Source organism: Limulus polyphemus, unplaced genomic scaffold (assembly GCF_000517525.1).
Source record: "Limulus polyphemus unplaced genomic scaffold, Limulus_polyphemus-2.1.2 Scaffold6582, whole genome shotgun sequence".
Taxonomy (NCBI): Eukaryota; Metazoa; Arthropoda; class Merostomata; order Xiphosura; family Limulidae; genus Limulus; species Limulus polyphemus.
In genome coordinates, this window is record NW_013672192.1 from 15011 (window position 1) to 29527 (window position 14517).

Sequence of the window (14517 nt, forward strand, 5' to 3'; positions counted from 1 at the left end):
CACTGTTGAACATATTATTTCATGCTTAACCCGTTTCATTATAATATTGGAGATGACAGAAAGGACAGTAAACGATGTATGGTTTTTCATCGTGGGCCTTGCCAACGGAGTGGCATTTCTTAGATATTAACCGGTGTTTATCTGATAGTTACTACCAAACTACTATTGCCGTTGGCTATGCTACTCGCAGAAAAATGGTTCTACATACTATCTAACACTGTTTTATGGAGACCGTAGAAATAATTTATAACATCAGACGGCATAAGTGATTGGAAGGGATTGTCAAAGAAAATGAACACACATGAAAGAAGGCAGGTATTGTGTACGATAAGTGCATGAAAAAAAAAAAGATGAGTGATGAAGTTTTGGAATTTGAAACTAAGAAAGACACCCACTTTTGGGAAGCCATTCTTGAATGTGTAGTTCAAGTAACGTTAACCCTATAAATAAAGCTTTTCGCGACCGCAGACAATAGTTGCATGAATGAGCTACTGGAATTTTTTGGCTGTAATTGAATATCTTTCGGAATATGATCCAATTTCTATAAGTATTATTAACCAGGGTAAAAGGTTCGACTAAATATATCGGCCCCAAATAAAGCAACGCCATTTTATGACACAAAACATTTCTAAAACGAACCACTTGAGTCAGGTATTATATAAATGAGGATTCCTGAACTGAAATTTATTGATTGGTTTGATTTGTTCTGAATTTCGCGCAAAACTACACGAAGGGTATCTGCGCTATCCATCCTTAATTTAGCAGTGAAAGACTAAATAGAAGGCAGCTAGTCATCACCACCCACCGTCGACTCTTACGCTACCTTTTCTTTTACCAACGAATAGTGGGTTTGACTGTAACCTTAAAACGCCACCATGGCTGAAAGTGCGAGCATGTTTGGTGGGATGGGGATTCGAACCCGCGACCTGCAGATTGCGAGTCGAGTGCCCTAACCATCTGGCCTGATTTATTTAGGAATGTGATACACATCCTACTTATATATAGACGTGAGTTCTTTATTTTAATTCGCTTAAAAGACTCGGGGGCTCAGCCCCCCCCCCCCGAGAATAATTAGGTATTTCGACACAATATACAATGAGGTATTGAACTACACTAGTAAGCTGAAACAAGCTATATAATATGCTAAGCGAATTTGATCATGTTTTTCTATTCCGACTTTTCAAGACACCAACTGGACAAACTTTGAGAACTAATGAGTAAAAAAACAAAACAAACAACACTACAACGAATTATGCTCAGATGAAAGAATTGCGAATTCAGCAAAAGTAGTTTAAAACAGATGTGTTTCTAGCAAGTTTGGACATAATTATTGGTCAAATTGAACCCAGATTTTAAGGGTTAAAATCCATCGGCGATCTTTTCAATTTTATTACACAAGTTAAATGAGGTTTGCTGCCGATAATGAACTCTTTGCGAATGATGACATTCTGGCACTGGGCATTATCTTACGTTACTCTTAAGATCCGATAAGTTTTATTTTGGTAAAAAAATTAGGGCTACGTCGTCAATCGCTTCCGAAGGGATAGGCTCACATGTATTATCCTTTTTCATTCTGTTTTAATAAAAGATCGTTTTACACTCATAAAGCAGTTTGAGTGGTTATCATTACCCATTCGAGCCGTCTTTATACTTATAATGGTTGGAGACGGCTCGAATGGGTAATGAAGAAAAACTTTAATATAAGTTTGTTTGTTTGTTTTGAATTTCGCGCAAAGCTACACGAGGGCTATCTGCATTAGTCGTCCCTAACTTAGCAGTGTAAGACTAGAGGGAAGGCAGCTAGTCATCACCACCCACCGCCAACTCTCACGGCTGAAAGGGCGAGCATGTTTGGTGTGACGGGGATTCGAACCCGCGACCCTCAGACTGTGAGTCTAGTGCCCTAACCACCTGGCCATGCCGGGCCCTAATATAAGTTTAACATAACTTAAGCCTAATCCAGGAGTAAGCTTGGTTTGCTAAGTATTTGCTTAGCCAAGCCCTGCACTTTACTTACAAAATAGTGGATCACCTTCGGCCCATCATCAGTTTTAGAAGAAAACCTAAACCATATATGTTGAGGTCCGCACAGTGGTGAAATTATGCGATAATATTTTGACCTTTCTGTTTTATTGACTGGCTTTTCAACAGTATTGAAAACACGTAAAGGTGAGAATCCGAGTATAAATATTTAGTTGAAAAGCTGTCCTTAGGAATGAAAGCGCATAAAGATGGGTGTAAATTTAAGAATTATTCAGATATTTCCTACACCTAAATCTGCATCAAAAATCCATGGAATAACATTAACTCAACTGGACTTAGAGATTTGGCTCAAAATGCAGTTTTCACACAATCATGATATGGATTTAATTACACCTAATTTGAGCTTATATGTTTTCATATCACAGTTCATCATCTGGATGTCAAGAAAATCCGAGTACTAAATTGAGCTGGAAAGTTTTAAACTATCATTTCGAAGGGAAGAGTACAATATTGTATGCTATATAAAAATCTTACCCCCAATCACCAAAAGAGTTTCATCTTGTCACTGGTGTTGTGTAATCCCAAAATGAGCAAGTTAAAGCTAAGTAACAAGAGGACTGCACATGACCCGGGAGCTATAGCTTTGCAGAAAGTAACTAATTTGTAATTGAACTTGTAATGATGTAGAGCTGACAAACAATGAGGGCACTTGAGAAAAAAGTCAAAGCTACATTATCACATATATCACTATGTACAAATCCTGGACAAACTGACATAGCTCTATTTTACACTTACACAACTGTATAATAAATTTCCTCTTATTTAACATGACATCGCAACTTATCAGTAAAAACTCTGAAAAATCAATGGTTAAAAATAATTCATATGAATTCAATAATCTTGGCCACTTTTTTTTATATTTTATTGGCTGAGCAATCATGAGCCATGACAGACAAACCTTACAGAACACAAAAATACAATATATCAAACAGCTGTCACACTCAAGGGCTTTTTTTGGCAAGAGCTGGAGAAAGGCTTTACCTTTCCACTTACAGCAGTACCAGAATCATCTGCAGTCTCCATATTGATGTTATCACACTTTTCCACTGACTGTTCTGGCAAAGTCTGTGTTCTTGAATTACCATTGTTGTTGCTTGTACTGATGTCTTTTTTGTTACATTCTGTTGATATATTTGATGGCTGAGGGTTAAGGTTCAGGGTCTGCGACTTACCATTTCCTAGGATAAGGTTGCCACCCTCTTCCTCTGTGATGGACGATCTTCCACTCGGAAAAGGAATGTTGTGCCGGAAATGCCCAGTGTTACAGGAGTGGACACTGTAAGCTTTATTTAAGGCACTCTGGTTTGTGGAGTGTGGACTTTGAAAGTAATCCTGGCTTGGCACATGTGAACAGTCTGCAGAATCTGGATGAGCAGAGTTGGTGGACAGTGCAGAAGAGCTGATTGTGTCAATATTTCTGGGGTTTTCTACTTCTGAATCAACCAAGATGTTTTTCCCAAAAGAGTGACTACTCCGTGGACTACCATCCAATTCTTGTAATTCAAAGGAAGAAATATCAGCACAACCTTGACAGGTTACCAATGGATGATGGAATCTGTGTGGGAAAGATGATTCATCATCACTAAATCCATTCTCACTGTCAAAAGGATCTAAGCTACCTGTTTGGATTGTGCTGTTCTTATAAAAATTTGGCAATCCTGAATCTTTTGTATTGTTAGCCAGTAAATGGTCATAATCTTTCCCATGTTTCTCTTTATCTGCTCTTTCTATTTCTGATCTCATTCGTCGAACTCGTTCTGCTCTCTTCTCTGGACAGTCCTCAATTATATCTAGGTACTGAGGCCTGTTATTTATGACCTCTGGCTTAACATACACTGAAAAGAAACAAATATTGTAAAAAGTAAGATGTAGGATTATAAAAATATTATACAATGATAAATCACTAAAACAAAACTTGATACACACGTACTTAAAAAATATAAGTTACTTAATGAAGAATACTGATGAAAATATAAAAACTACAAGAAGATAATGCACAAAATATAAAACACCATGTACAAATAAGTAGAATTTATGATATAATTCAACAAACAACATAAGGGTACAGCACTAAAGCAAAAAAAGTTTTCTGTCTGTTCTTTTCCAATGATTATAACATGAAGTTGTAAAGAGAAACATGCATGTCAAAGTAACCAGAAAATAAGAGTGTAGCTGTGTTAGACAGCATTTATCTCATTATTTTTCCTAAATAAAAATAGTTCAGACAAAATATTTGGAAAAATTTGAATCTGTCCTCTTAAGGTCAGGACAACCTATTAATTTGAATGACTATAGCTGTAATGGGTATTGAGAGGTCAGAGCATTTAAACTTGCTTATGTGTGTGTGAAATACAGACCTTTTAAGGCCTGTTTCTGTTAATAATGATAAAATAACACAATATCATGTATAGCAATTGGTGAAAAACCACAGTAAACGGAAACTGTCTGAAGAAGACAACACGAGACTGAATAGGTTGAACGAATGTGTCAAAACTCTAATATCAGACTTCTGACAGTTTGTTCTGTTTACAGTGGTTTTTCACTAACTGCCTGTTTCTGTTGTTCAGTGTTTGTCATTATCTAATCCAAGACTGCTGTTGACTACTGGTTTTCTAATTCTTTTGTGTAACAACTCATTTATTTTCCTAAATTCACAGTTTCTCTGCTTTGTCAATAGGTTTATAGTTCTTTCAGTCAATTTAATGTCCAGATAAAACTGTCTTTACAACAACAGCTTATGGGGAAAAAAATCAAAATCTGAGTAATAACAGATTCTTGACGAACATAACCAGTTTTTCAAAAGCCTGCTAATCATCCCTTCTGATGCTATCTTAGTTAACTATAGCATTAAAGACAGGCTCTTGAACATACCATGTCAAAGACCCCCTAACTTTTCTATGCCAAAGACTGAAAGATGATTGGTATCTTAAAGCGCTCCCGATGTTTTGCACTATGCCTAAATTATTTCCACACCAAAGGCTAGGCTATGGAATCATAATCTATAAACAAATTTTTAATTTCAAGTTTTACCTGGGCATCATTCTACTTGGTTTTATATTGAGGATCTTTCATCATTTGCCAACCTATTAAACATCATTATTTTGACCACTGAAATTCACAATACTCAACCACTATATATTCATATATAAATATGAATACCCATACAGATATTCAAAATAACTGGTTGTTTACCTCCCTTGGTGTCTTTGTCAGATGCCAATCTATATATATTATCATATCCACAACTAATTTACTAGAAACTAAACTCATACTAACGTAGTGATCTAACCTTTTTTGGAAAGTCAAGAGAAGAATGTAAAATGCTTGTTTGAATGAACTATTAAACTTGATGATGAAGAAGATTTACCCCATGAATTCAGCACATCTGAAATATCTTCTATGCCAGTGGTTAGCTCTTTCATTAGCATGAGCACTGCCATGAATACATATGTTTCCCTTTGAGCACTGTCATCAGCATATACATGTCTCCCTCTACAGAACTGCCAAGGGCACATACATGTTTCCTTCTAAAGCACTGCCATGAATACATATGTTTCCCTTTGAGCACTGCCATGAATACATATGTTTCTCTTTGAGCACTGCCATCAGCAAATATATGTCTCCCTCTACAGCTCTACTATCAGAGTGAAGAGAAGCAGAAGTTTCTGACCACTCCAGGTTATATTTCATTCCCAGAACTTTTAACCTAAATTCCTACCATGATTGGATTGGGTCTACTATCAGCACATACATGTCTCCCTCTACAGAACTGCCATAGGCACATACATGCCTCCTTCCAGGGTAATGTCATCGGTACCTATGTTTACATTACTGCCATGGACACATTTATTTTCCTTCTACAACACCATCATGGACTCACATGTCTCCATCTAGAGCACTGCCATGGATGTGTACATGTCTCCATCTAGAGCACTGCTGTGGATGTATACATGTTTCCATCTAGAGCACTGCCATGGATGTATACATGTTTCCATCTAGAGCACTGCCATGGATGTATACATGTCTCCATCTAGAGCACTGCCATGGATGTATACACGTCTTCATCTAGAGAACTGCCATGGATGTATACATGTCTCCATCTAGAGCACTGCCATGGATGTGTACATGTCTCCATCTAGAGCACTGCTGTGGATGTATACATGTCTCCATCTAGAGCACTGCCATGGATGTATACACGTCTTCATCTAGAGAACTGCCATGGATGTATACATGTCTCCATCTGGAGAACTGCCATGGATGTATACATGTCTCCATCTAGAGCACTGCCATGGATGTGTACATGTCTCCATCTAGAGAACTGTCATGGATGTATACATGTCACCATTGACACATATACGAGATACACCAAATAACATTTGTTTTAACATTGAATAGAGTGATATTAGGTACATACTCTGAGAAAAATGTATCCAATAAAACCAATAACTATATAATTAATTTAAGAAATTAGATTTTGCCCATTAATTTGCAAATTTTGGAACAAATTCACAAATAATTATTTTACCTAATATTTTTTATGTTATAAGAACCTGATCATCTGTGAAATATTTCATGCTGTTATCTCTAATAAATAATAATGCTGCATATTTCTGTGTGTATCCAAAAAATAAACCTGGCATTGAGAGCTCTATTTACTTATAAATACTGCAATAAAAAAAAAGTTAAACCCATAAGCTTAATCGATAGAGACACTTCACTAAATATTATTACTGGCTTACAAGCGAAAGAAAAGCTCAAATTATCCATTGGCAACCAGTATATTTCAAATGCTTGTTAAAAATCAACAAATTCTGTGAGAATTTTCATATTGAGACCTACTTTTCTAACATTAAAACACTACAAACCCAACTAACAAGCATACAATAACCACAACCAGTAAATTTCTTAACAAATATACTGTTGATACAGTTCCCTGGACTAGAACATCGATTGGTTACTGTCTAATGAAGATCAATAACTCTACTACAGTGTACTATTAAGTTGTTAATGACCACCAAACTAAATAGAGAAATTAACTCACAAAGACGAAAAACTGAAATGTTACAAATGTGAAAGATACAGATATAGTTGACTTTAAATTAAATATTATCAGTCTTTGATGAATAGCTACATTCTAAATGGGTTTTTTTAGAGGTTCATACTTCAGACCCAAATACAACCCATTTAGTCAGTCCTCATTACAGTAATAAAGTAAAAGAGTTATTACCACATTGATTTAACCCCCGACAAAGGCCGAGACACGTGTTGTGAAACACTGATTCTAAAGAAAACCTTTCTAAGGCACTTTATTTATTAAATTGGTTATAACTGTAGCAAATAAAAGATAAATTGGTAAATCTTGTTTTCTCTCTCTTTTTTTTAAAAATGGTATTTTTAAAACTTTCACCATGCTATGCATACAGATACGAGACCAATATGAATGCCAACTTTAAAGATGTATATGTTTCATCTGTCACTCCCTGGGTTCTGTTCTTAAAAGCCTGTATTTATTTATGATCTGTTTCCTTCTTTTATTTTCTCTTTCTTTATGTGCAACTATCCTTCCAGTTTCTACTACTGGATACAGAAAGTGGTTGGTAGTTTTAAAATTATTAAGGTTTATTTTTTAATTCACGTTTCATTTTACACTTGAGGCTTGCAAATGGAGTTTGAATCTAATAGACAATGAATCCCCACCAATTTGTGGGTTTATGTGTGCAGATATTTCTTTTACTAAGATACAATTCGCCATTCTCACTGTAACTTTTATGCTAGTCCTATCTGTCTGATCCATATGTGCAACACTATGTATTTATGGCCTAGAGGTTTTAAATTTAATAAATTATCTAAAGCAGAAAGATTGTATTTATTACATCTTTTTCATTTATATATTAAAATTCATTTTATCATTGTAGTTTAATGACTTTAGTGTACCTGCCCATAATTTATTGTCCTAATTTGTGCATCTGCTTTTATATGTATTAATTAGTAACAAATATAACATGAATAAATTAACACTGAAAAAAATTATTAAATCATTAAAGCTTACTCTTGAACATTTAATTCCATATAACTTTCAACAATAAATTATTCACTCACTAAGACTCATGCTTTAAAATCAAATTCTATAAACTTTTCATAAATAAGCTAATCGTCTCCTAAACTTTTTCTCGACAGATGAATTCTATACAACTTTAATTAATGAATTATTCTAACTTACTCTGTAAAGTCAAATTCGATACAACTTTAATTAATAAATTATAGAGTCACTGTAACTTACTCTTGAAAGAATTGCTTCTTATCCTCATTGGTTCATCCTAAAATAAAACAAAAAATCTTAATCATTTGGCCAAATTGAGCTATAATAATGTACTTTATCATTCCTTCTAAACTACAGGGAATGCCTAATAGGTGGCATTACAGCTTTGTCAAGTAACTTTTTAATACTCTCTGTCTTAAAAGTTTATTTCTGGTGTGAAAAAAATTGGTCTAAATGTTGTTCTGGTTCATTCTAGGATAGGGTTTTGGTCATTACACTATCTCCTCTCAGTAGTGATATTAAACACACCATTAATGGAGTATTTGAATTTAAAATTGATGATTTATACAGCCAATATTTTCAGTAAATTATAAGCAAGAAAAAATTTCTCAATGCATATCTTTATGTCATAAATAGTAATTTTAAATGAAGGCAAACTTAACTTAAAAATTCATGTTATTAAATCGCGCAAAGAAGTATTAAAAAACTATAGGACTCTAGGTCTCTCTATCTTTCCGTAACTACTATGCTCGTAAACTTTGCAAATTTCATACAAAATAGATTTACGGAATGTATGTAATGAGTATTAAGAAAGACCAAAAACAACTGACATACTATGTGATACCAGTTTTAAAATGCCTAAGATCATGAACTGTGTTTCCTTACAACCTTCTTAGTCATTTCATTTTAGATTTTACATCAGAGGAGTGTAAAAATGTAGTATTACAGATTTATTTTTGTCTGCCACAGGTCACTGCTCAAAATATCTTTTATTCAATACCAGAACAAATCAGCTAGGCTAGACTTACAATAAGCCCACGTCTAATTGAAATAACATTTTAAATGCAGTGTAAAAAAGGTCAATGTTATAATGTCCAGTACCCTAAATGTATAATGTAAAAGCTATGAATAACTACATTTGTTTTTCCTCTAGAATTCTCTTAGGATTTGTTTTAAAGATTTGAAACTAGAGGTGTTTGTAAGTATAAAAGATTGTGCAAAAAAACGTGCAGTGTTTCTCTACATCTCTTAAGCCTAAAACCTTTCATGCTTCATCAGCTTACTAGTTTAACATCATAATGTAAATGTTTAATACACATAAATGGCATTTCAGTAAAGTATAGTTGATGTCTGCTGATACTTCATGACAGAGACAAATAAAATACCTTTTAACATCTGTTATGAGAGGACAAAGGAAGACAATATCTGAAGTGTGACCTGATTATTCTTATTACAAACTTTAGGCCTATGCGTGTTAGTCATAATGTTCAGTAACAAGTATGAAAAAAACGAACAAATTAAATAAATTAGGTTGGAGCAAGCAAGACTAAATTATTCAACCAAATTTTAAATTTCAAAATGACTTTTGATAATATTAAAACACACAAATATGTATAAGAAAGAAATAAGACAAAGATAATATCCAATAACTTCCAAGATAATAAAGCACAATGTAATCATACATCAAAACTCATATTTTCACTTCGGCTAAATTTTAATGATTTTTTTAATGAAAGAAAATATTGAGAAATGTGTCACATGTATTGATTATTCATTGAATTTAACTAGGATAATAAGTTTCACAAAACTGAAAAAATCTCTTTATACAACAAGCTATATGATGTTCGATGCATAACAGCACAACTAAAACTGTGACAAACTTCAACTTCATTTTAGCCAAAAGTTATTTCACTTACTCATTAACGATTATGTACACCTGCTATATACATAGTCTACGCGGCTAAAAACATATATTTAAATAAGAGTCTAGAATGCAATGATTTTTCAATTAATGTCATATTTTAATAGCTTTTGCTTTTATCAGACAAAAACAAGTTGATTTAAGATACAATAAGTTTAATGTTTTTCATAATATTAACAAATATTTTCATTTGATTTTTTACAAGAACATGTCACAATAAGCTTCTACTTTATTTATTAATTTTTTGAATTACAGGGCTAAAGTTTTTATTACAGAAGAACTGAAAGCTTTATGAATAATTTAAAATTTTATTTTTCTGTGTTACTAAGAATAATACATACCTGTTGTTTAGTTTTTAGTTGATCATGTTTTAAACAAAAACTGATCTGATGACGCTAAAAGATAAAAAAAATATATATATATAATGTCAATAATAAATAGTGAAATTCAAGGCACAATGAATTTGAAAAACACCTGTTAAAATATCATCATCAAAATGCAATGTCTACAGAACTGGAGATTTAACTTTGTCTGATCAAAGGCCCCTAACGTTCAGGTATAGCCATACTTAATTTAGAACCACTGACCAGAGAAAAGGCAAATAATCAGCAGTAACCACCACCTATGTAGCCAAACATAACTAAATAAATATTTATAATGGCATTATTTGCCATAAATCTAGAGCACTGACACTTGGAAGTGCATATTATGTGCAGTGGCACATCACAGTTCAAACCGTGGACTTTTCAATCTGCAGTCAACACATGACCTAGTGGTTAGCATGTTGACTACAAATTCAACACACAAATCACTAAGTCATCTTAGCCCTTAATCATGTTAAGCTACAACATTAAAAACTTCAGTATTAAAGCATAACTGTGTATTAGACACTGAAACATATCTATTTCTAGTTTAGCTAATTGTTAACCTATCCAAATAAATTCCTAAAAGAATTGCAACTTACGTTTTCTCCATGGACAGTGAAAAGAAGAAACGTTACCAACCCCTGAAATATTACAAATTTTAAGTGATAAATAAAAACTTCACAGCACAAGTTTCTAAAATGAAGTATGAAGAATTTGATCAACATTGTTATTATGAAAGGTGCCCATACTACTGTGCAAATAAAAATAACTGTATTGCCTTAAAAAACAAAAAATTTCAAAGGAATAAGTATCAAATCAGTCTTTTTATTAATAATTCATATATCTAATGGTTGTAATTATTCGGGTGTGGTTTGATTTGAATTTGTACAAAGCTGCATGAGGGCTATCTGTGCAAGCCATCCCTAATGTAGCAGTGAAAAGACTAAAGATAAGGCAGCTAGTCATCGCCACCCACTGCCAACTCTTAGGATACCTTTTTTTTTTAACCAATGAACAGTGGGATTGACCATCACATTATAATGCCCCCACGGCTGTAAGGGCGAGCACGTTTGGTGTGACGGGGATTCGAACCCGTGACCCGCAGATTGCGAGTTGAGCGCCCTAACCAGCTAGCCTGATTTATTTAGGAATGCGAAACATTGGCCTAATTTTACTCACTAATTTTGTGCCATGTTCCCATGAAAGTTCATTAACCCTAATTAAAGCCTATTATTTATTTGAGGCATCATGGAACATATTTTGAAACTCTACCTGGCTGTTATTTAGATAAGCAACAAGTGCTGGAAAATGGTAGATACTGAAAAAAGTTTTTAAACATTTAGTCACTTAAATAGGCTTAAGTTTGTTTTTTTACATTTGTTTAATACAGAATAATTTCCCTATTTTTAGTCTCTTGAATAGACTTAAGCTAGTTGTTTTACATTTGTTTAATACAGAATAATTTCATTCATATCTCACTTTTATTTCAAGGCACCAAGTTTAAAAAAAAATATCAACTGGTATTAAGAAAACATCTTCCTTCAGGAAAATGACAAAAGCGAAACAAAAAACAACTCACTAATAGCGATGATGCCAAAGCAAACACATATTTAGAAACACTGGAGTCATTATTTGTGTAGAGAACACTTGAGGAAGACATCAGAATTAAGGCAATCAGCACAAAGATGGAGCGGTGTATCAGTCCTTTCCTGAAAAAAACAAAACAAAATATCAATTTAACCGATTAAAATGACAATTTAGTGTTTGCAAAACTATGTGTATTTTTACACGTAACAACACATCATACATTGTTTTTCTTCAAAATTTTGTTTCTTGTTATAGATTATGAAAGACAACAAATTGTTTTTCAACGCTAATATTTGTTGATTTTATTCTAAGTTTCGGTGATAGAAGTCTTGTTTTATAGTTTAAGGCTAGTTTTTTTGTTGATGTAAACAAGAATAATGTGAAGATATTACAGATATTCTAGGATAAAATTATCTGACTGATCAATCAGTATCTGAAGGTTTCAAGAAAGCCTGTTAAGAGTTTCTTTATATTGATCTTGTGAACAATAACTGCTTGGATTTACATTAGACTACTGTTTCAGAAAATATTCAAATGTTTAGGCTGAAAAGCATTCAGACCAAAAGTTGGACTTGAGATCACCTACTTCTCTATGGGTGTAGTTGTAACTGTCAATGTTTTAAGATAATGTCCTGGTTTACTTCCAGAAAAACACAAATGTTTTTAATTTATTCAATTAATTATTTTACTTGAATTTTCTATATATATATAAATTTCTATTAATCAATAACTCTAATAGACAATTGTCTCAAACAAATACAGTTTGGAGCCTGTTAAACAATGTTAAAATATATTCTTTGGTTCAAATAAGTAAGTGCTGTACGCTGTTAATGTCATATTATGCTTTATACCTATCACACAAGAACAGCAAACACTTACTGGTCTGTGTGAGGTGTGGCTAACCATAAACAGGGAGACATCAGAAAGATAAAATCAACTTTAGGAGAATATAAGTAAAGTGATGGATATGTTTCTAACCCTTATCTTTATAGAGCTTAAGAGTTTCCATTTCATGCTTTCATATGTGTTAAAACCATTAAGTTCATGTACGCTCCTGAACCAAAATTTGGACCAAACTAAGTGCCAAATACAATGATGACTGATTATTTTTAACCCTGCACTAGTCTTCTGGGATCTTCATGGACACCAAGTGCATTTTGTAAACATCGGTGCTGACAGATGGAAGTACGTATATGTTTGTTTTTCTCAATAGCTTCAGTATCTGGCTAGTTTGTGTTAAATTGTTACATTTAGTTGAAGTGGTAGAAAAATAAACAAGTTGTAATATTTAATCTTCATTTATTGATTAATAAAGAAAGAGATATTGAGTGTTAGAGTTTCTGTTTCCAAACTAATAAATTATTATTATTATTTAAATACTTTTAAATGAATTTTTTGATGGGGTCTGCTAGGACTATGGAAATTTTTTATATGGGGTTAAATATTACAATAAATGTTTTTAAGAATTTTCTCACCTGTTGTGTACTTTTTTCAGCATTGGAGAATCGAACCGTTCATGCTCTTTCAATTCAGCTTTCACAGTCACAAACATCAAAATATACAACTGGAAAGTATAAACATTTATATGAGAATGTAAAACGAAGTAGCCATTTTTCAATATTGGTATATCTATGAAACTTTCTACCATGCAAATTTAAGACTTAATTTTTACACTTACATAAGTCTCATAAGATATTAATTTATAAACTTTTCAAAATTATATTTAGAACTTTCTTTTTTTGAAAAACAAATACATCAAATATTCAGAACAGCATGCACAGGGTTTTTTTTTTTTAACTAAGAACTTTATGGCCATGTATTTTGGCAACTTAATAATTTTTTATATAATATTATCCGCAATTTTGTGCATAAGTATAATTGTGGTTTATAAAGTGTGCATAAAATCAGTTTCAATTCTCAATCTTTCTATTAAAGAAAAATTCTGAAGGGAAAAGTTATTGTTTGTTGGAAGAAAAAAAAAACAGTATCGTTTCGCAGCATAAATGTAACCAATGATGATAAGAGTAAATGAACTGAGAAATAGGAGAATTTGATAGAGTGTGAGATATTGTAAACATAACTATTTTAGTGCAAAACCAGATATGTTGTTCACTGATTTAAAATAACTAAAGTTAAATTAAAAATCACACTTTCTTCTTGTCTAGTAAAGCTTAGACTTTGACTGATTTTTTGAATGTACCGTATTTTTCTGTGTATAAGACGCACTTTTTTACCCCAAAAGTTGATGTAAAATCTGTTTGCGTCCTATACACCAAAGGTATGAATAATATATATGTATATATATATATATACGATATACACAAACCATGTGTAAATATATTTAAATAGGCATGTATAGTTTAGTTCAATTTTACTTTAAAAACATAACTATTTATTATGCTCTCTAAGTAATAAAAAAATAAATTACAGTGAAAGCAATGAAGATTTTGTAGGTTTTTGAAACCAAACTAAATAACAGTAAACGTTTTTTTGATTTTACGGTATTTTCTTAAATTTGATGTTTCGAGACTCTTTGTGCTTAGAACAATATATACTAATTT

The 14517-nt window shown here is 32.7% G+C and overlaps 1 protein-coding gene across 1 annotated transcript in view; it reads right to left on the reverse strand.

The window, feature by feature from the left end:
• Positions 1–2881: 2881 nt before the first annotated feature.
• Positions 2882–14517, reverse strand: part of LOC106473873 — a 25534-nt gene continuing 13898 nt past the window's right edge. The window contains exons 9-14 of the mRNA XM_013934560.2: positions 13432–13520; positions 11949–12078; positions 10969–11010; positions 10346–10399; positions 8324–8360; positions 2882–3878 (exon numbers count right to left, since the gene is read on the reverse strand). Coding sequence (XP_013790014.1) covers positions 2968–3878; positions 8324–8360; positions 10346–10399; positions 10969–11010; positions 11949–12078; positions 13432–13520 — 1263 coding nt within the window. The 3' untranslated portion in view covers positions 2882–2967. The remainder of the gene's footprint in view (positions 3879–8323; positions 8361–10345; positions 10400–10968; positions 11011–11948; positions 12079–13431; positions 13521–14517) is intronic.